Source organism: Elephantulus edwardii, unplaced genomic scaffold (genome assembly GCF_000299155.1).
Source record: "Elephantulus edwardii isolate Elephantulus edwardi_28Jun2011 unplaced genomic scaffold, EleEdw1.0 scaffold00290, whole genome shotgun sequence".
NCBI classification, from domain to species: Eukaryota; Metazoa; Chordata; class Mammalia; order Macroscelidea; family Macroscelididae; genus Elephantulus; species Elephantulus edwardii.
Genome location: NW_006400040.1, coordinates 2,195,887 through 2,219,193, shown reverse-complemented (window position 1 = coordinate 2,219,193; position 23,307 = coordinate 2,195,887). Strand labels below are relative to the sequence as shown.

The 23,307-nt window shown below is 34.1% G+C and overlaps 1 protein-coding gene across 3 annotated transcripts in view; it reads right to left on the bottom strand.

Annotated features, from left to right (window-relative positions):
• Nucleotides 1-6,042: 6,042 nt before the first annotated feature.
• PPIP5K2 (diphosphoinositol pentakisphosphate kinase 2) overlaps nucleotides 6,043-23,307 on the bottom strand; it is an 85,268-nt gene continuing 68,003 nt past the window's right edge. Inside the window, exons 24-31 of one of the 3 annotated variants that reach the window (XM_006900681.1) lie at nucleotides 21,832-22,005; nucleotides 20,477-20,546; nucleotides 18,729-18,848; nucleotides 17,802-17,864; nucleotides 15,485-15,544; nucleotides 13,073-13,213; nucleotides 10,649-10,747; nucleotides 6,043-6,155 (exon numbers count right to left, since the gene is read on the bottom strand). In XM_006900681.1, the coding sequence (XP_006900743.1) occupies nucleotides 6,043-6,155; nucleotides 10,649-10,747; nucleotides 13,073-13,213; nucleotides 15,485-15,544; nucleotides 17,802-17,864; nucleotides 18,729-18,848; nucleotides 20,477-20,546; nucleotides 21,832-22,005 (840 nt within the window). The remainder of the gene's footprint in view (nucleotides 6,156-10,648; nucleotides 10,748-13,072; nucleotides 13,214-15,484; nucleotides 15,545-17,801; nucleotides 17,865-18,728; nucleotides 18,849-20,476; nucleotides 20,547-21,831; nucleotides 22,006-23,307) is intronic. The other 2 variants (XM_006900682.1, XM_006900683.1) reach the window with 2 other exon arrangements.

Genomic DNA, 23,307 nt, shown 5'->3' with positions numbered 1-23,307 from the left:
GCATCAACTCTCCTTCTGTCCTCCCTAGTCATTGTCCAACTCTCTGATGTATAACAAGCGATTGCAAAGACCATGGTCTGTATCAGGCGCACTTTAGTCTCCAGAGAGACACCGTTGCTCCTGAGTACTTTAGAGAGGTCCCTAACAGCAGACTTTCCCATTGCGATATGCTTTTTAATTTCCTGACTGCTGATGCCAAGAGTATTGACTGTGGAGCCGAGCAAACTGAAGCTGTGAGCAATCTCAATCTCTTCCCCATCCATCCTGACGCTGCCAACTTGTACTCATAAAATATTCTAAAGCTATATTGAAATACGGGATTCAGTTCACAGAGGCTGAGTATTAGGAAAAAAAAGATCTGTAATGTCCACTTTCACTTTAATGAACTAAAAACACAAGCACAGGCCAAATACATAGAAAATAGAATTAAAAAATAGTAAAAATTGGTGCTGAATTCAAAGAATGAGAAAATAAATAGAAAATCTTAAGAGATAGAAAGTGGATTCTTTGAAAAGATAATAAAATGTATAACTTAGCTAAACTAAGAAAACAAAATGTAACCAAATTAGAAATAAGGGAGAAATAAATCAGAAATAATATTGTATTCATTAGAAATTTAAACCTATAAAAAATACTGTGAACAACAGGGGAGCACCTGTTAGACAGTTCTACAGGTAGAGCCCTTAGAGTGGCAGATACGAAAAAATGAAGAGAAACAGCCATAAACATTCATTAATAATTGGAGAATGGGATGTACAAAGTATGAAACTAAGAACTGGAAGCTGTCAAAATCCAAAAGTCACAAAACAAGAAGGACTGGTAATTGAAAATTATGAGCTCGGTGATAGAAATGAGGCTGAAGATTGAATGAATGAATGAATGAATGAATGAGTTTTGTACAAAGGTTTATTCATTGCAAATACTTTTTAAAACAACGACAAAAAATCCCCAAAACAACAAAACCCACCACAAAGCAAGCCCCAAACCCACACATGCAGTGACTAGATATACATGCCTCTGCTGATGAACTGCACAGAAATCAGCTTGACTACAATAGTGGAAAGACTTGTTGGAGAAGCTTAATATATCAGTAGTCAAAACCAGGCCACATGCTGACTAAACAGATCACCAAGTTCAGGTCCAAGTTCAAATTGAAGGAGAAGAATATGAAGTCCACAAGGAGCAAAACATGACCCAAATCTATCACCTGAATTAAAAAAAAAAAATACCTCATGAATAGGTTTGATACACAAAAACATCGTAAGGGACAATAACTTTTTTTTTGCCAAGAGGTGCCATTGTGTTGGCTCTAAGTCCTGACAGGACGTTGCACACCTGAATGAAACACTGCCTGGTCCCATGCCACCTTGGAGTTGTTGCTGTTTGAGCCCACTGTGACAGCCACTGTGCCAATCCAAATCATCGAGAGTCTCTTTTTCACAGATCCTCCACTTTACCGAACATATATTCTTCTCCAGGGACTGATCCCACCTGATTTGTTGTTATTTTTATTAGGCTTCATCGATTAGGGCACAAACCATAGTGACCCTATGAATACCAGATCTGAACCCTGTCCTATCCTGTGCCATCCTCGCCTTCCTGACATATAACATCCCATTGTGGCAGTCATTGTTACCAATCCGCCTGGTCAAGGATCTTCTCCTTCACTGACCCTCCACCTTTCCAAGCATCATGTCCCACTCCAAGCAAAATGCCCCTCTTAGGAACATACCTGAAGTATGTGAGGCAAAGCCTCATCATCTTTAGCTCCAAAGTGCACTCCGGCAGAACCCTCTCTGAGACATATTTATTCTTTTGATCATCCATGGGATGTTCAGCGCTCTTCTCCAACACCACAGCTTAAAAGGCCTCAATTCTTCTGTCATCTTTATTTCTTGTCAAGCTCTCGGATGCACAGCAAGTGATCAGAAAGCCCATGGCCCGAAGCAGATGCACTTTTATCCTAAAACTGACATTATGGCGCCTCAATAACTTGGAGAGGTCCCTAACTGTAGACTTTCGCAGGGCAATGCATTTCCTGACTGCTGGTCTTAAGGGTATTATTTGTGGATCCAAGTAAGATAAAACTGTTGACAAATTCAGTATTTTCTCCATCATGATGTTGCCTACAAGTCCATGTTGAAGCTTGCATGCTTTTTTTTTCCTCTACAAGTACTTCAAATCCTCATCATATTCAGCAAGAGACGTTGTCATCTGCATAACACAGGCCATTGCTGAATCTCCCTTTGATCCTGATAGGCACTGACCTCCAATCCGGTCTACTATGCTTGGAATGAAAAATAGAAGAACAATGGTGTTGCATTCATAGTAAAAAAATCAATCTCAAGTTCTTTCCTGAAATACAGTGTTGTAACAGGATATTATCCATACACATACAAGGCTCATTAATATGACTATTACACTGTAATGCTTTTGCATAGTCATTAAAGTATACATGTACACACACACACACACACACACACACACACACACACTAGGTTTGAAGGACTGAGGAGAACAGCATCTGAGGTTTTAAAAACCTTATTAATTGATACCTTGGAAGCAACTATTGATCTTTTCCCAACTGAAACAAGTGAGAGAGAGAAAATCAGTCATGGAAGCAATTGAATCATGATCTCATCTAACCTGAGGCCAGAGGTAGACAGTGCTCAGCTACCATTACCCCCCTCCCCACCTGGCGCTGACGATGCTTCAATAGCTCTAAGTTAAAAACTAGACAAACAAAAATCCCTACATTTATTTACTATTCTGAAATAGAGTGCAGGAATTACCAAGATTACTTTTGCAGAAAACTTTCTAATTTGAAAATGAAGACACTCTTGGAAGGACATTTTAAATAATAAACTTACCTCCTGATAATCTTAATACATTGAATTATTTTTCTTCAGCACTTGCATGTTCCATTTTCTTGGAGTTTAAAAACTTACTTGCCTGCTAGATGACTTTGACTCAAAGAAAATGTTTATGTTGTTATTGGAAGGAGCACTGGTAGTGTAAGGCATAACATAATCTGGTGTATAACTGAAAGATTAGCGGAGTGAATCTACTGATCTATGAGAAAAGTCAGGCAGTTTCCTCCTCCTTTTAAAGCTTTAAAATCCTGGATTTGGAAATGAAATCAAATCCAAATCGAGTGTGAAAATCAAATATATGAGTTGGAACTGACTTGACAGCAGGTAAATCTTGCTGAAGATTATTCAAAAACAGCTAGAACAGTGCATTGAGAAGGTACTGCCAGAGATTCAAATGGATCACCAGGAATATCACTGCTAATGTCAGATGAATTTTGGCTGAAAGCAGAATACCATAAAGACATTTTGTGTTTTACTGACTATGCAAAGGTTTTTGATTGTGTGCATATATTTTCTAATAACTTGTATTTTTAATTGCTGTGGATCTCCATACCTCTTGAATCTATATGCAGAACAAATTATTCAGGAGGCTGGGCTCTAAGAGAAGATATGTGGCATCAGGATTGGAGAAAGGACCCATCAACAATCTGCATTATGCAGATGACAGAACTCTGCTTGCTGAAACTGAGGAGGACCTGAAGCTCTTGCTGCAGAAGGTCAAGGACTGTAGCCTTCAATATGGATTAAAGGTCAATATCAAGAAAACAAAGATTTTCACCACTGGGTTGATTGGCAGCATTGTGATGGATGGTGAAGGGATTGAGATTGTAAACAGCTTGAGATTGCTTGACTCCACAATCAACACTCTTGGCACCAGCACCCAGGAAATTAAGACGTATTAAGTTGGGAAAGTCTGCTGTCAGAGACCTCTCCAAAGTACTGAAGAGCAATGATGCCACTCTGGAGACCAAGGTGTGCCTTATACAAGCCATGGTCTTTGCAATCACTCGTTATGCATCACAGCTGGACAATGACTAGGATGACGGAAAGAGAATTGATGCCTTTGAGCTGTGGTACCGGGAAGACTACTGAATAAACCATTTACTGCTAAGAGAACAAATAGTTTTGTCCTGGAGAGGGTTAATCCAGGTTGCTCTTTGGAGGGAAGGATTCTGAAGCTTTTTTTTTACATACTTTGGACAAGATGCAAGGAGGGACCAGTCCTCATAGAGGGGCATCATGTTTGGGAGGGTGGAGGGATAGTGCAGGAAAGGACAATGCTTGATTCAGTGACTGAAGTAATGGGGGTAGGTGTGTTAGAGACAGTAAATTTGGCACAGGATAGAGCAGAGTTTAGGGCTGTTGTACATAAGTTGCTATGAGTCGCAGGCGATTTGATGGCACATAACAACAACAACATGCAAAGTAATATGATGCTATGTGTATGACCAATAATAAATTTTATATACCTATAAAGTATTGTTAATATTAAAATACTTTTCCTAATTCTTTGAGCAAAAGGAAAGAGATAATTAAAGAATACAAAAAAATAATTTATCATCTAAGACACTCCAATATAGAAACAAACTGGTAGTTTAATTCAGCTCCACATAAAAAATAAAGGTAACTTTCTCATCCCCACAATAAACTCACTGACCACATTTTAAATACAGAAAATTTTGGTACATTCAACTGTAGACATGTCTCTATATATTTACATTCAGATGAAGTATAAGAACTTACTTAGTTACACAGAACTGTGAGTTTTCTATTTGGGTTACTTTATAATGAGCTAACAGATAATATGCTTATTTTCTAAAAGTCAGTTCATGTATGATGATTTAAGGTTAGTAGAGTTCCTTTTGAATAACTGTAACACTTGTATTCATATCAAGAGAATTCAATACATTTCTTTTTTTCTAAATAGAAGTTTTAGCTATAGCCTTAGCAATTTAAATCATAAAACATTCTACATATGAAATTCTTATCAAGTTGCACTGTTTGGTTTACAGTTTAAAGTAATCTCAAGTAGTTCATAATTATTTGTGCATCAAGGGATAAAAGCACCAAAGATAATACAATATTTTTTCACATCACAGATGAAATCACCACACAATGATTTCAATTTCCTTTCAAAAAATCTTGTCAATTGTAAAGATTTATTTCAAACTCTCCATGTTTAAGCATCAGATTCTCAATGAAAACAAGTAATAAGAATGTATATTAAATAAAAAAGATAAATCCAATGCTTACTAACTTTACAGAATTCAGATATTCTTCTTATTGGTAATTTCCATTTTTGAACTAAATTATTTAGATCTAAAAAGAACTCTAAAAGAAATGGAATATTTATAAATCTGTCAGCTGTACCTCTTAAAAAATGGCGCTCCCCTTGCTACAAAACAATAAATGAAACAAAGTTTTCCTGATGAACAAAAGCACCTCTTATGGTAAGAAAATATGTAAAGAAAATATTTTCTACAAATTACACAGAAAGTTATGTGCATAAACATGTAGTTATTCTACCTGAAAATGTATTCTCTTAAATAACACATAGTAACAAAACCTCAAGCACAGACTGAAAATTAGCCCATAAACCAAAATTCCAGTTATAAAGTATTGCAGCATATATGTCACTTCTACAATTGAGAAAAAAGAAACTCAAACAAAAATCAATGAAATATCTTTGGAATTTTTTCTTTCAAAGTTTCTTAATATGCGATTGTTGCAACTTTCCCTTTAAGTCAAAGATTTCCACAGTCAAGATGCAATCCAGAGAAAACAGAACTGTCTACAGAGGCTTATTAGACACTAGACCCTATAGTAAATTGTATTACTGGTCTGATGGTGGTACAGACAAGGAGGTGGACATTTGTTTTTTTTCTTTACTGAACATATATATATGGCAAATATGATAATAAGAGTTCTGCTAGCCACATCATGCTAGTAAGCATAGTTTTAAATGTTTCTAGATCATAACATTAAGCTCCTTAGCTAAACATTTATTATGAATCCTTTAGAATTAAAAAAAATTTTAAATGAATACAGAGATGTAGTCAGAGAAATAAAATTACTTATTTTACAGTTTCTGTCAAGGTTTATTACATATTTTTTTTCTTTGTAACATGATTTTAATGGTATAAGAAGCTCCAGCATCTATTAAATGATTTTATTTCTTCTTCCCAGTGTTCTTTTTATGTTCAAGTGCTTCTGTTTTGCTAGTTACGTTTTTCTTCCGAGATGAGGTACTAGGAGCAACTGCATTAGTAGGTCCACTGGTAGCTATACAATGAAAAAAAAGAGAAAAAAAAAATCACTAAAGCTGCTTATCTCTAACAGTTCAAATTTGCCAGCTCCTCCTCAGCAGAGAGACATATAGTCTTTTCCAGTTAAAATATTAAGCCTCAGAAACCTGAAGGAGGTTAGCTATGAGTTGGTATTGACTTGGCCATTTTTTGAGGACGTAACACAATAACACAACAAATTTTGTGAGCTGCAGCAAGTGCTTTGGAGGAAATTTTATATCTACTGAAATAGCTAACTGATCTGATAAACCTTACAGAAGTAGCAAGAAAACAATGATATTGAAATAAATATAAAACATAAAAATTTAATGAAGGAATTGTTATTTTTTTAAACAATAACAAAATGGGTAAATTCCAAATGGGATGATGGGGAAAAAAAAGAGGGAGAGAGAGAGAGAGGGAGAACACAGATTTCTAGTATTATGAAGACTAGGTTATTCTCATATATATTGAATAAACAATAAAGTTAACAACTTGGATAAAATGAGAAAATTATTTGGAAAATTCAGTTTAACAAAATTGTAACAACAATTAAACAAAAATTTAAGCTACATCAATATTATTTTAAAAAGTAGTTTAAATCTTTTAACAAAATATTGCCATTATGAAAACTCCAGTTTTAATGACTTCATTGGTTAAGTCTAGGAAGCATTTATGGGGAAAAAGAAAAAGAATTGTACAAATAGTAGGATATTGAGGGTTATAAATATAGCTTTTTCTACCTATTGAGTTTGGCTTTCACCAAATGACTAGGTCAACTATAGAAATGTGGAGTGTTTGTGGTCTCATCAAAGAAGTTGCTAATAATGTTAAGTAAGTAATACATTTTGGGTAGGGATATGGAAATAAGGTCTGTAGATCAGTAATGACAGGATTGGTCCGTTTCAGAGACAGAACAGGGATTATCATACCATTAAGAATTAGGAAACAGAAAGTACAGTGATTTCCTTGGGACATAATTCCTAGGCAAGACAGTCTGAGATGTATATGCAGCAGCAGCAGAGATGGTGAATTACCACAGAGAGTGAGAGAGCTGAACTAGAACTGCTGCTGAATGGACCCAGAGTTGAAGCTGGAAACTCTGGCTGAGAGCTATGAAGCTGAAGATTGGAGAGCCTACAAGCATGCTTGAAAGCTGTGCTAATTGAATTGCATCCTAAACATCCAATCTGAACAACAACCTGCGATTTTCCTAAAAAATCCTTTGAATCTTGAATGTTGTCTGTGAGTTGTCTGTGGCCATTGCAATGGGTTAGTAAGCCTGGTAGTAGAGTCCTGAGAGCTGCGGAGGGACAGTTGGTATTGGTATTAATAGAAGGCAATGGGGATGTGGGAACATGTCTGATCTCATAGAAATCAGTTTAGTGTTGCTGATGGCGACTCCCCCCTTTAGTGGAATTAATGTTGCTATTTCCCTTTAGTATTGCTGATGCAGACTCTAACCTTCAGTGGAATTCCCTTTTGAAACTAGTAGAAGTTGGAGTTTACTGTTCCCTGCATGGATAGCATCACTTTTTTTCATATAGTCATTCAGACAAAATAAGAGAAAATACCTCCCAAACACAAAACTTGAAAAGGATATTACATCACAAAGAAAAAAAAAAAAGGACAAAAATATTTCAAGGATATAAATTTTCTCAAAATCAAACTGAGTTTAACAACAACAAAAGACAGTACTATCATAACTAAGAAGGATTTACCTCAGGGTCTCTGTGAGTTGTCTACAACTTGATGGCACTTAACAACAACAACAAATGCAATGTTGGTTTAAGATTTGAAAATTCAAATATAACAGCATTTCAACTTTATTATTAAAAAGGCATATGAAATAATGCACTGATTATTTTTCTAAAATTTTAAAGAATAATGATATATATTATGATTAAAAAAATATTTAAATATTTGGTTTACTGATGACATGAGAGAAGTCACAACTTCTTTGCCACTTTCTTCAATGGATACAGAATCGCGTTAATTTCTGAAGGCTATGGTGGTGGTGGCGGCGATGTTTTATGTGCTACCACGTTGCCTATAGTTTACCCTATACACAACATACTGGAACCTTGCCTTATTTTGTGCCATCCTCATGATCTCTATTATGCTCAATCCCATTCTTACAGTCACTGTGTCAATATATCTTGAACATCTTCCAGTCTTCTGCTGACTCTCTCTCTCTCTCTCTCTCTTTTGTATTATGTCCTTTTGTCAAGGACTGACCTTTCCTATATTTGTTACCTTTAAGTTGTAGGTGAAGTGTAATACAACTTACATTTATTTAAGATATTTATTCAGTTGTCTATAGTTCCATACAGTAATTATTTAGGATGTACAAGGTTCAAATCTCTTTGAGATACTGCTGCCAAATTACAAGGCCTCGTATATTTGAGAGCTATAATTTGATATAATGCGTCTGACCAAAAGTACAGAGTGTCAAAGAAATTACTGTTTCGATAATAATATAAAATACAGTAGGGAGCTCTGGTGGCCTATTAGCAAGAAACTGTGCTGCAATCCCAAAGGCATGTGGTTCAAATCTATCAGCTGCTCTGCCAGGAGAAGGATGGGCAATCTCCCCCCTCACAACTAACTGCCTCTGAAAAAGTGCTAGAGGGTTGGCTATGGATTGGTTCCGACTCTACGGTACACAACAATAAAAACAACCATCATGTAGGAATGAGTCAAGTATTGAAAGGTGGAAGGTAAATGGGGATACATTTAGGGGAGGAAAAGTGGCATCAGTGTTCATTTTATTTTATAAGAAGTACAGAGAATAATGAATTTATAGATAACAATTAACAGCCACTTTTAGTAAATTAATTGCCAAGTTATAAATTAATTGCATCCATTTCTGACAATGTTCTGAAGGAAGTGGCATTTCTCTTGATTTTTTTGACTATGAAAGTCAGGTTAACAGAGTTTAAGTAACTTGTTCAATGTGGTTCAGCACAATGTGGTTCAGCAGCAAAAGTAAGATTTTAATCTAGGTCTTTCTGACGTCTAAGCATAAACTCCATTCCAAAAGAATATTTTAAACCACTAAAAGAACTAAGACAAATAGGACATCACCAATGAAATTAGCCAAAGCCTTTGAATTTTGCAGGAAAAAAAAGAGCAGAGTAGAATGCCCTTGTCTGGGATAGGAAAGGAGGTTGTTTAAGGATCATTAAACAAGCAGAAAAATAAGAGAAATGGTAAGAACACAATATAAAGTAACAGCTCGCAAGTCAAGATAAAAAAGCATTTCAGGAAGGACCAGGAGCACTAATGTTTTTTCAAAAAAGGAAAATGGTGAGAAAAGAGCTGAATTTAGAGGTCTTATCAACAACTGTGGTGGCCTAGTGATAAGAAAGTGCATGGCATTCCCAAAGGCATACAGTTTAAATCCACCAGCTGCTCCTTGGAAGAAGGCTGGGCAATCTCCTTCCACATGTTTTACTGTCTCTGGAAACCAGCTGGAGGGTCAGCTATGGGTTGGTTCCAATTTGATGGTACACAAACATCAACTAACAGTGGAAATATTGAGAACTATAAGAAGAGTAGTTGTTGCTGATTGCCTTTCAGTTGAGCACGACTCACAGCGACCCCATGAACAAAAGGCCTGGAGCCCCTCTACAGCCATCAGCATTTATCAAAATTCATAGAGTTTCCAGAGGCATGTTATTTAGGAAGTGGATTTTCATATAAAATGATTCCTTATGCTCTCAGAAAAGAAAGAAAACAGTTCACAAATTAGTTTGAAAGTGCGAAAATGAATGTTTTATTAACAAATAACCAATAACGAAAACTACACACAAGTATTAACAGGTCATATTCACACATAACATCAATAGGCTCTCAAAAAACTAATTTCTGATGAGTTGGAATAGACCCACAGCTGACCCTGAAAATGGGTTTCTAATGTTGCAAACTACACAGAAGGAAAATACTCATCTCTCTCCCTCAGAACGGCTTGTGGGCTTGAAGAGCCAGAGAGGTTTGGTATTTGTGTTAGCAGCACAATTACCCAAGGACTGTGCCACTAAAGCTCTACTATATCTAAACAATTTATAGTAAAATTTTATTATAATTATACTGTGGGGAGTGTAATGATATTACCCTTCTATTATCCTCACCTATTAAAACAAACAAATTGACAAAAAACCCCAGTTACCACTCATAGCAACCCTTTTGGACAGAGTAGAAGTACCCTGGAAGGTTTCCAAGGCTATAAATTATTATGGAAACAGGCTACCCTTCATCTTTCTTCTGTGGAGGAGCTGGTGGGTTTGATAAGCTAAATTTCTGGTTAGTAGCCAACTGCTTAACTACAAAACCAACAGAGTACAAACTGCTAAACTAAAAGATGCTGTTACTAGAAATATATACTTCAGAGAGAAAAATTCTGATTAAGAATCCATTTTTGTATTTAAAAAATAAACTGCTATTATTCCTCTAATTGCTACAGAATTTACAAATCCACAACCCCCTAACCTGGTTTGTTGCTTGCTTTGCTATTCTTTAAGGTAGCTGGTGGTGTTGGGAGGATCTTTGCAGGTGTATATGTATTTAAAGACACTTTTCTTGTCGAGGCTGAAAGAAAATAAACAAATATGGTAATTAACTTGCTTCTCAATCTATCTTTATATTTTAGAAAATTTCTTATGACAGATTTAGTGACCCTAAAATATCCTTAATAACAGTAGAAAATAGATAAAGCAAGGTCTGTGGATTCAGCTAAACCATGTTTTCTATAAAAAGACAAGTTTTCTCATTTCTTTAGCCAAATATGCATGTTTATATTGTAAACAAAAAAACTATCTTAACAGTACATACAAAAAAAATCACGGATAAGAATAATAGGCTTAATTTTACTCTGAACCATTAGAAACTATGATTCTTAAGAAATGTCAGAAAGCTGATGACATAGAGAGTTTTACTGTCTAGCAACTGAGTAGTAATCTTTAAGACAAGAAGTTTCCTTTTCCCTCTAAATAGGTATAACTTTCCAAACTATTATATTTAGGAATAGAGTAACTAGATTACAACTAACTCAATACATCTGATTATCTTCCTACATCACTCAGTTAAGATTTTCTTCATGAAAATATTGTAATACTTTTTTCTTTTAAAGAACGTAGTACCAGAAGAAGTGTGAAAAAGAAAAGGTAATTCTTATGTACAGAGTCATCTAACAGAGAATAAGATGGATTCTTCAATCATAATTGGCACCTTATTCAACAGAAGAAAATAATCATAGGCTTTAGAAGTCTGGGATTTAGTCACGCTCGACTGCTAATTAGCGGATTTCCTTAACTGCATCTTCCCATGTTTTTCTCCTCTTTTAAATAGTCAAAATCTTAAAATAGACCAAAGAAAAGATATTCTTGCTGAAGCAATAGAAGATGTAATTTCTAACATCCACCTTTTCTTCTCAGAACATCTGAAGGCTCTCAGGGACAAAGTCTGAAGACCAAAGAACTAGTCTGTCTCTAAAGTGTATCCAATTCACGAACTAGATTAACTGTATTTGCTTGTTTATCTAATTCCTTTAAAAATCAATGTACAGTTTATCCAATTCCATGGACTGTATTAACTATATCTTCTTTTTATTTAATTCTCTTATTAAAAAACAATGTCATGAAATTTTTAAGAAAGCCAGAGGGACTGATGTACAATTTACATCCATAATAGAAAAACTAATCAAAAAAATTGGGAAAAGAATCTAATATTCTTGGCCTCACTATAGTCTAATTAATTTACTAACCACAGAAATTAAGCTGTCATAAAAATAACACTATCACAGGATAAGCCTTAATACTAATTGTTTGGAGGGTATGGTTTATAATTACCTAAAAGGTATTCCATTAAAATTCTCTTTTCAAAACAAACATGTCATCAATGCAATTATATTTTCTAGAAAGTATAGACATTTGTCCTAAGTTCTTATTTAACACCTAAAGTGTTTCTTTAATGTTTAAGAAACCTCGGCCCCAAAGAGGCACTGAAATTTATCAATTATAAAGGGGAGTAATCCAAAATTTTTTAGGTTCTTTAAAAATAAAAAATATACCTTTTCAAGTTCTACAAATAATTCAGTAACTTTGCAATAGTTGGTTTCTGCACTCTGTAAAACTTTTCTAGTTATTTTCAACAGAAGGATTACTACAAAAAAGAAAAAGTCCCTGAGAAGTTTTTCAGGATCTTTACTGTCTTTGAGGAATTATCAGGTTAACACTGAAGGAAATGAACATGCTTTAATTTGCTAATTTGATAGCTTAGAAAAGTTATTTAGTTTGGAGTATTATTATCCTCCATAAAGAGGATAAATCAGAGACATTCAAATATAAATCTTTTTTTTTTAAAATTTTTTTTTATTTTTATTATTTTTGTGTGAGTGTACCGTCAAATCAGATCTGACTGGTGGTACAGGAGGAGATTGACCTTCCTTCCCCGGCAGAGCATCTGGTGGATTCGAACCGTGCGCCTCTGCGATTGTAGTTGCAGCTCCTTACCACTAGGCCACCAGAGCTCCCCTTCAAATATAAATCTTGAAATGAAAACATACCTACCAAAGTCATTCCTAAAGTAAACAACTTTAGAACATTCACACCAAGATACCTCTCACCAATCATTGCCTCCAAAGACTGAAATCTGACCTCTAATAGTAATGGAAGAGAAAAGCTAAGCTACTAAACTGCAACTATTCAGGTGGGTAATTTGTACAAAATATAATGTGAAAAGAGCTGGTATAAAAGTACCTATCATTCCAAGAACTCTAATATTTCATTTTGTTCCTGGTAGAATCATACTTATTGCATATTATAAAAATATTTTTATTTTTATAATTAGTGTTATATTCATATCAAATCCATCATTCAACAATTAAATAATAATAGTGAAGGTAATTTTTCCTACAAATTTCAGGAGTCTTCCGTGGAACTTCAGTTGATGGAGCAGCAATAGAAGCCAGAAATTCATCCACCTGCTTTAAAGATAGGGCATTGTGAAGCGTTTCTAGAGGACAAATAGATGGCACCATGGAATATAATTCAAAGCCTAGAAAAGGGGGAAAAAACAAAAAATGACAAAAGAAGTTGGATATACTAAGAAATTATTACTTTAAAAGGAAGAAAACCATTACTCAAAATCAGTATAGGGTCTTTTCAATATATCACATGCAAACACACGAGGATCTCTGAAGTCATGACACCAGATGCTATGCAATATGGAGTAGGAACAAGATGAGACAAAGGTTTAATATTACATATAACCACATATAACAACATGCACACAATTTAATTCTTTATTTTGGTAAAGTTTTAAAATATTTGAAGAAAACCTAAGGAAAGAAAACGGGAAAAATTTCAAAGTTTAATCTTCTTAAAATTAGTTCTATTCAGTACGTGACTTAAATTGATGCCATAATGTGTACATTATGTCAGAAGGCTAAAAGTACTGCATATTGATAGACAATAATATAATTATTGTGGAGGATGATTTTAAATATGTTTCTAGGCATGTCATGTATTTACTTGGTGGTATCCTCCCCAAAACAACATTCACTTATTGATAACTGAAATTAAAATTTCAAAATATATTTCACCTACCTTTACTGAATTAATGCATAATTTATAATTGGAAATCACTGAGTAAAATTAAGGCTAGTGAAAAGCAATGCAAAATACAAATACATATATCCAACAATGACATAGAGATACAAAAATTTCATGATCATGCAGATATGCATTAATATTATCAGTGAAACAAGACTTAAAACACAGCTCACTTGTTTAAGACAAACAGGATGTGGGTATCTACCTTTAAAAATTTATCAGCTTATTTTGAAAATTTATCCAATTGAATGGCTTTTAAAATTGTTTTCATACACTGTTAAAAAAATAACGTTTTCTGAACTTACTCTTTAAAACAAATCACCATCAAAATTCTTAAAAGTTTTATATGAAGTTCAATATAATGAATTAAAATATAATTTAGTCCACAGTAAAATTATTTCAAGAGGTCTATGTCTAATTTTGACTAACACTATAGATGAAATTATGCCCCCCCGAAATATGTTATAAATCCTTTATGCCTATGGTTAAGGAGCCCTAATGGTGTAATGTTCAAATGATTCCAAAAGGTCAGAAGAATCTACCAGCCACTCAGGGGAGGAAAATGGGCAGTTCTCTCCCATAAACACATATAATCTTGGAACTTGGAGAGTACCTGGGAGTCCAAATCAACCTGAGGCAAAGGGCTTGGGTTTTGGTTTTGATGCCTGTGACTATAATCCTATTGGGGAATAGGTTGCCTTTGTTATGTTAATGAGGCAGGATTAGTATAAAATGTATCTAGAGTTAATCTCTTTTGAGATATAAAAGAGATTAAATGAGCAAGCAAGTGAGCAGAAATGGGATAAAAGAGATGCCAAGACACATGGAAATATCCAAGGAACCAGGAAGCAGAATCTGAAGATACAAAAACCTTCCTTCAGAGCCAAGAGAGAGAAAGCTTTCATTTCCCTGGAGCTAGCACTCTGAGATTGGAATTCCAGCCTCCTAAACAAGTAAGAAACACATTTCTGCTTGTTAAATCACCAATTTATTGTATTTTGGTTATAGCAACACTAGACAGTCAAGACTTTTATATTTAGATTTTTACATTTTGGGAGGAGAGAATGACACAAGCAAACACGGCCTCCATTTTAGTTAGAACAGGGGAACTAGCTTAAAGGAATCGCGTTCTCCTATGAAAACTGCATAGGGACTTAAAAATTGTGTTGGTTTTCAGGTGCAAAGCAAGCATGACACAGCATTTACAAGAAATTGAGGAGAGGGAGGGGTAAAAAAAAATCACTGTAATACTATAGCAGCCGCTAAAGCACCTAAGCTAAGCAATAAAGAAATCAGGCTTTGCATACAATTACACTTTAAAAAAATATGATGTTCATGCAAATAAACGTAAACCCTTTCTTTGCATCACACCAAACAATTTATTTTTGTCTTTCCCCGAATATAAATCCGCCAGCTGCACCACAGGAGAAGGAAGGGCAATTTCTTCCTGTGGGATTACTGCGCTTGAAAACGCTCTAGACAGTCAGCTATGGGTTGTTTCTGATTCTGCGGTATACAACAACAACAACAATAACAACAACAACTCGTCTATTAGATTTTATAAGAGGCGAATGACAATATAAGTAAGTTCTTTTGGTGTACATTGTTTTCTACTAGTCTTGCGTAAACATAGTTTTTAATTCACAACGAAAGGGTTAACGCAGTAATTTAAAAAGCCACCCTGTTGTCATGTTTAGAAACTATAAAAACATACCACTGGAGCCTAGAAATTCCACAGAGGAAACGGACCAGCACCTATAGAGGTGGAGGTGTTCTGCACAGAGGCCCAGAAAATAAGGTAAAGCACTGTCAGAAGATACTTGTTTCATCATGTTCCTTGAACTAAAGATGAAGGGAGGGGTAAGTCCATGACAAATGTTAAAGATGGAAGTAACAAGAGGGGAAATAAAAAGTAAAAGGAACAGTCAAATGACAATTCAAAGAACAGATAAGACAATAGTATTAAAAACCAAAAGAAACAGTTTGAAGTCTGAAAAACGAAAAAGAAGTATTTCTACAGTTGAAAAGAATGCATTTTACATGCATTAAGTTAGATGAGATATAGAAAAATATTTTTTAAAGTCTATATCCAAGTAATATAAAATATGTTTAATTTAATAGAAGTATTTTTTTAAATAGCCACTAAAAATTGATTATTTCTATGTGAAACTTGTAATACTGATTATAAACAAATAAGCATTTGGTATAAAAATACAGTCAAGATTGCAATGTCTCTTCTCCAAATATTCTGATTTCTGTTTTTCTTCTGAGAGTCTTACATGCATTTTCTTTAGCAGCTGCAGCTACATCAAATAAGAAACTTTTCCTTCAAAAATAGCAGCATTTAAACAGCTTCAGTGGAAGAAAAACAAATTGAGCTTTCAGACTAAATTTTTACTTGCTGAGAATGAGATCTTCTACTCCACTTTCCAGAAGTTTAGTGCACTGTTATGGAGATGTGTCCTTAATGAACGGATCCAGAGGGGGAAAATGAACAGAGACTTGTTTTTAGTCTCTTAGTTTCACAAAACTTTTTGAAAAATATGACTAAATCTTCTTAACTTTAACTTTTTTTTCAATTAAGAAAAGAAAAAGGTCTAAAAAGAAAAATACCTGTTCCAAATATGAGAAATCTTTAATTTTTTAATCCAGGATTATTTAAAATCAGTAAAAACTACCTCTTGTTCTGCAAGCTCAAGCCTTCTTCTATAGGCAGTTTTAAGGTAATAATTCAGTTTGTAAGTAATATCTTTGAAACTGTTCTGTTCAGCCTCCAAAATGTAATTTAACAGTATTTTACTTCCAAAAGTGTATTTTATTTATTTAGTTTATTTATTTATTTTTAAAATAGAGGGAAAGAAAGTCTGCTGTTAGGGACCTCTCCAAAGTACTGAAGTGCAATGGTGTCACTCCGGAGACTAAGGTGCCCCTGATACATGCCATGATCTTTGTAATTACTTGCTATGTGTCAGAGAGCTGGACAATGACTAGGGAGTAGAGAAGGAGAATTGATGCCTTTGAGTTACAGTGTTGGAGAAGAGTATTGAATATACCATGGACTGCTAAGAAAACAAACAGGTTCATCTTAGAGAGGGTTAAACCAGACTGCTCCTTGGAAGCAAGGATTCTGAAGCTTTGCCTGACGTACTCTGGACATGTTGCAAGGCGGGAGCAGTTCTTGGAGAAGGACATCTTGCTTGGGAGGATAGAGGGACAGTGCAGGACAGGAAGACTCTCTATGAGGTAGATTGATTCAGTGACTGAGGTAACTGGGGTGGGTGTGTCGGAGACGGTGAGACTGGCATAAGATAGAGCAGGGGTTGAGGCTCTTGTATATAGGGTTGCTATGAGTCGTAGGCAACAGCACATAACAACAACAATAACACAGAATTAGTTGCTTGAATAAAGCAAACAATTTTGTCATACCAGGATAAAGGGAATGCTGGATGAAGTTTTCAGAGTGCTCCAGATCAACACAGGATTTGCTTTAGACAAAGAGCAAGGAATAAGTGATGTCACATAGTGAAAACAGTATCTCTTGGTTCCCAAGAACTTTTCAGACACGGTTTTTTTTTCCCCCAAATTTGGCTACTTGATGTGGACATATTTCTATTTATATTAAAAAAAAAAATCTCAAGAAAAGCAGTAATGTGATGAGAAAAAAAGAATTAGGAGGAAAAATCTGAATTATTAAGAATTAAGAACAAACTAAAGGATACTAATTGCATTTAAATATTTGTAGAGTGATCACTTGAAAAATCAGAAGGAAATTTCAGTGTAGTATTAAAGTTCATCATCAGTGTGATAATTTAAGAGTTTTTGAATAATATTATTGTGTAAATTATAGTTGAAAAAGGGAGCTAGACAGTATCAATAATCTGGGTGAATAATTTGAGGGAGTTGGAATTATATGCCAATTGAACTTAAAGAACAATAAATGAATGATACTGTATATTCCACATTTTGAAACAAAAGAAAAATAAAAAGGGGATGAAGCAGGGGAGTATCTTTTAAAATAAAAGCAAACGTACCATTGGTTGGGTGTCGAGCAAATGAGATAGAAAACCTTTTAACAGCAGAACCGCGTGTGGCGTCTGAGAAAGAGAAAAACAGGTACCTGAAATTCATAACAGCTACCAAAAGAGGGACATTTAAAAAAAAAGAGGGGAAAAACAAATATATGAAGAAGTTAGAATTAGGTAAACATGCAAACGGGATAATGAGAAAGGGTAGTAAGCCAAATAGGTTAAAAGAAGTAAACTGGCTTGATGAGAGAGGCAAAGTGTTTAAAGAAAATACACAAAAGAGAGAAATGCAAGAAGAGCCGGTAATTATGGTAAATCCATGTTGTACTGACTAAAGAGTGTATGTGGAATAAATGAGAAAAAGCTTTAAATAAAGCTAAGCCTGGGAGGGCTAATAGTCACTCTTATTAACAAAAAGGACATCTTCACAAGCCTAAAAAGACATTCTGTATATTAAACTTAATGTATATTAATAATATTGGCAAAATCTTCTTCAGTTAGGGATCCTAAACTATTCTGTGTTTATTTTTATAAAAATATTCCCAAGATGGTATTTTCTTTTACTAATGAGCATTCCACTCAATTTATTTCATACACATTGATAATAAGTCAAATAATGGTTAACAATGAACTAAGTTGAAAAGATGAAAGATTTATACTTTTTAATGTGGCTTTATCGACTATTTAAAAGAATACATATATCTTTAAATTTGACATTGTACAAGTATTATAAATCTCACTAGACTTAAATGTTTGGTGAAATATGGATTAAAGCTGTAGATAATAGAGAACACTGACAGTCACTTAAGCAAAGGGTCCTAGAACTCCATCAGAATCAGTCAGTGGCCATGGGCTGGCCTTTGAGATATATGTATGCTCATGACTGTGTGCATGGGTGTAGGTACGGATCTGTGTGTGCATGTGTGCACATACCATCTATGCAGCCAGAAGAGGTCAGCTTTTTACGATGAGTACGAGCATAATCCTGTAGGTTAGGTGCGCTTGAAGAACCCCCGAGCACTGAGGTGCTAAACAGGCTCGCACAGTGAGACCCTGATGGGAGTTAGAGAAAATACATACAACAACGGGTGTTCTTCTGTTCACAGTGGGAAGTCATGCAGCATGCAATTAATATGGCTCTTACCACACATAAGACAGCCTTTGGCAGTGCCTTGAACAAGCTCCCAATATGTTTGTGACGTCCTAATGATGTCAATTTTAATATAATGCTTTTAACCATCCAATAATCATTAGCACCATTTATCATGTGTACAAATGGGGGTAATTAAGCACTGGATAAAATGTTATCTTTGAAGAAAAGAATACGCCCACAAAATAGACATATGATATTGTGCAAGCATTAAAAACACCATAAACATTAATTTAGGATGAGATGGGATTCCGTAGATCAATTTGGGAGAGCAGACCATATGTGGGAGGGGTGATGGGGAAGCAAAAGGGAAGGAAAAAGCTCCTAGCATAAACTGATATTAAACCAGTATTTTTCAAAGTATGTCTGTAAATAGGTTTCTATTATTATGAAATTATACAAATCACACCTTGTGTATTTGTGAGAAGATCTGATAAAAACAATTCCATTTAGGTTATATAAGATTAAATCAGTTTAAACTAATACTTAACAAATGACTTAAAGATCTTAACTAATAAAATCCCTAATGGAGGTAAAAATGAAAAATGAAATAATCAGTAAAATACATTATTAAGAAATGAAACAGCCAAAATAAATTGATGCTTAATTTGCAACGACTTCTTTCATATGTAAGCAAAATTTTCACAACTAGGTAAATATGAAATACATTTTTATCAAGCACATTATGATACAGCTATAAAAGAAAGACGAATATATAAACTGGCAATATATTACAGTAGTATTAGAAATACTAACATAATTCACAGACATTACTTAAAAGAAAGATTGTCAAATGTGTAGTCCTCATCAGTTCATAAAATTAGTAGAGATCACATAATATACAAGGTATACAATCATAATGACTTAATTATGCTCTTATTGCTTATTTCTACAATGTTTACAGAAAATAATATATGCCATTACTTCATATTTTATCAGTCACAAGCTTCATATAAGTTTAAAAAATTCTTTCTAATGTTCCTTTGGGCAATAGCAAAAAACATTTAAGTGGTATAGTCCTGAAGAGGAACAGTGCCACTTTTTATTAGCTTGCTTTGGTTTTCCTTAAGTATTGCTCAAAAGGAAATTAATAATTTAATAATAATAATAATAATACGCTAGTATGGAATATTCTACTAGTTCTTCTAAAAAGTTTTTAGTTTTGGCTTTAATTAGGAAGTAAAAAAATTATTCTTTTTGCATTCAACAGCATCTTTTCATCTTTGTCAACATGGAAAATAGTTTATTTCCTTCTTAATACATGTTGCAACTTTCATTTATAGACCCAACGTCAAATCGCAGCCGCACTGTAGTAGTAACTGTATTTTATCTTTGACTGGTTTACACAGTAAAAATTATTTATCTTAATTTTATTGAAATGTCTGTGATTTCAGAGTTGTATAAGTCAACATTCTGAATTAGTATACATTCAAAAGTAAAGCATAGCATTTGGTCATGCTTACAACACTAATGATTTTTACATTTGCGCACAATACCAAGAATGGAATGAAATTTTCATGAGGTCACATACCTACAGGATTCTGCTTCTGTTCCACAAGATTCCTTGGTGTACGCAGGTAATTAGCATTTTCAGATACAACCTACACAGGGAAAGCAAAATAGATGGAGTAAAACAGTACAATTAAGTCAGAACTCCATACTTCATATGCAGCCTGTTCCAGACAGACAAAGGTTAATAAGCTGTATGATAAATATTAGTAGAAATACATAAACATGAAAGATCATGCAAGATCCCCTTCTGAAGGGAGTCCATTTCATATGAAGTCCTTGCAATGAAGTGGTGTGAAGCAGGCATTCAGAATGAAACATCATGTATGAAACAAGACAGATGAAAAGAAAACAATTAATAGACTGAAATAATTTCATTTTCTCTTAAAAGAAGCCAAATGCCCACTCTTAAACAGCTCCTGTATTTGAAGGGGGAAAAACAATCACAAACAAAAGAAAAGACAGACAGAGACTGTTGAGGTCACCATACAATTATTGATCCATGCACAGGCTTTATCAGAGTAACCTTTAAATAGTCACAGCCTTAACGGATACCATAATCCCTTTTCCTATAATCAAGCACAGTATATTTCCAAAAGGAAATTGCTGAAATTCTCAGAAAAGTCATGTGTAACAGCAGACCTTCCATTGTATTAAATACTTCAGTACTTTCAAATGTCATCACAGAAAGTCCTTCTGAAATACTTTTTTCCCCTCAACTTGTTGATGGGCACATATTATACTTGCCCCTCTCATTTTAAAGAAAGCATTAAAATATAGATCAAAAGGAAGATAATACGATTTATACATTCCTTAAGTTAGATACATCCAGATAATGGAAAAGCAAGTTAGGAAATGATCAATATTTGACACATCCTACTAATTAATATTGTTGTTGTGTATTCGAGTGGGACACTGAAATTTTGGTATTTTAAAAATCTGTTAGCATTATCAGCAAATTCCAAATGGAATCTAGTTTTTAAATTATGGAGGGAAATCATTACATTTCTCTACTATCAAATTAAGTAATTTTATTTCTGAAAGTTTTCAAGGACAACTAAGCCAAAGAGAGAATTTTCTTTTTTTTTTTTCTTTTTTTAAAAATGCCTTAATGAAGCTAAAGTTACAGGAGTATAAAATGTATTATTATTTTTGTTAATATTGGACTTAAAACTCTCTCAGTAAAAAATGCTAAACACATGCAATGGAAATTTTTGGCCTCAAATATTATCAGATACCACAACCACTTTTAAATGAATCCCAAAACAGAAGGATTTACTCTGATGTAAAATACAAGGGATTAGATGTCCTCAAAGAGAGCTGTTTGTTGCTCTGAATGCAGGGGGGGAAATGTTTAATGAAGTAAAGTTTAAAAACCTGTTGCCATGAGCCAAAAATACTGGATGTGAAAGCCAATGATTTGGGGGAGACAGGGGAAGAAGTGATTTGTTCCCCTGATCTGCGTCTTCGACGCCCAGTACCCACACCACTGGTATAATGCAGCCAGGTACCAGTACCCTCTGGGCTAGACACACTCAGGGGGCTCTCTTCCTGGAAGTGAGAAAGGGGGCAAAAAAAACAAAACAAAACAAAACAAAAAACAAAAAGCAGAGCATGCAAAGTTAGATACAACAGAGCAAAATGATCAGAAAGAAAAAAAAATACAGTTTGTTTGTATTTGCTTATTTACTTTTCTAAAACTAATAATAACTTGGGAGTCAAATATTTCAGTATTTGATAATTTCACAGAAATGATTTATAAATCTAGGTATATGTGGTAACAATTATAAGAAACACCTTAATATTTAAGATATTTAGACTGTTTCATTGTTCTTTCACTCTTAAAATGGAAAGAAATTACCATTTTTTCTCTTTTAATAAATTTTCTTAAATATAAAAAAGTATTCTGCTTACTTTTAAATATTCAAGAGTTTTTATGCATTATTGAAGATCGCTTTTCAACTCAAATTACTAAAAGAACTGTGGAAAGAATTTAAGAGATCTTATTGTACAAGTTTTAAGGTGGGTGTATGAATATAGTATATAAAAAACAAAATTAGAGAGTAGAAAATGGATTGAAACTACACTGACTTGTTCAAACTGCACTAATATTTTTAAATCTATTTGTTTACCCTCTCTAGAGATTATTTGTAGAGTTCAGTAGACAAAACATGCAGCAAACATTTTCATTTTTATATGTTTGCATGTTTAGATTTCAGACAGGGAGGACAGAGTAAAATCTACTTGCACAAAATGAAGAGAATTGTCTTTTTCTTTGTGTGTCTTTTGGAAGTACAAACGTCTGATATCCATGGAGATGGTGGGCGGTGGAAAAAGTCTTCAAAGTTTTACTTGAATAATTTACCTTATGGAAGTAAAAGTTTAGCATGGCATAGTAATAACCTCTTTAAGCAACTATTTAAGTATTTAAAAGAAGATTTATAACTGTTTTAAACTTTAGGAGTTAAATAAGGGCAGTGACTTTGTGAAGATTTTGCAAATATAGATGACCTACCAAAAATACTCACTAACACACTTGCTGTCTTCAGGTAATAGGTTTTTGGGGAGTCAGAGAAGAGTGTTTAATGTTGAAATACATAATGTAATTAAATTGCAGATTGTTTTGTTGAACAATATATCAAAATCACTGCCCTCATATATATGATAGTTTAGGTTATAATAGTATGTCGTTTATTGGTTTACTTAAGGCTACCTGAACATAACTTAGAATTTCTAATTTTTTGGTTAAGCTATGACAGAATTAATAGTTCTATAATTGTCAACCACTTTCTCTTGTATTTACCTTAAAATACCACATTCAAGGGGATCTTAACTAAGATAGGATCTACATTA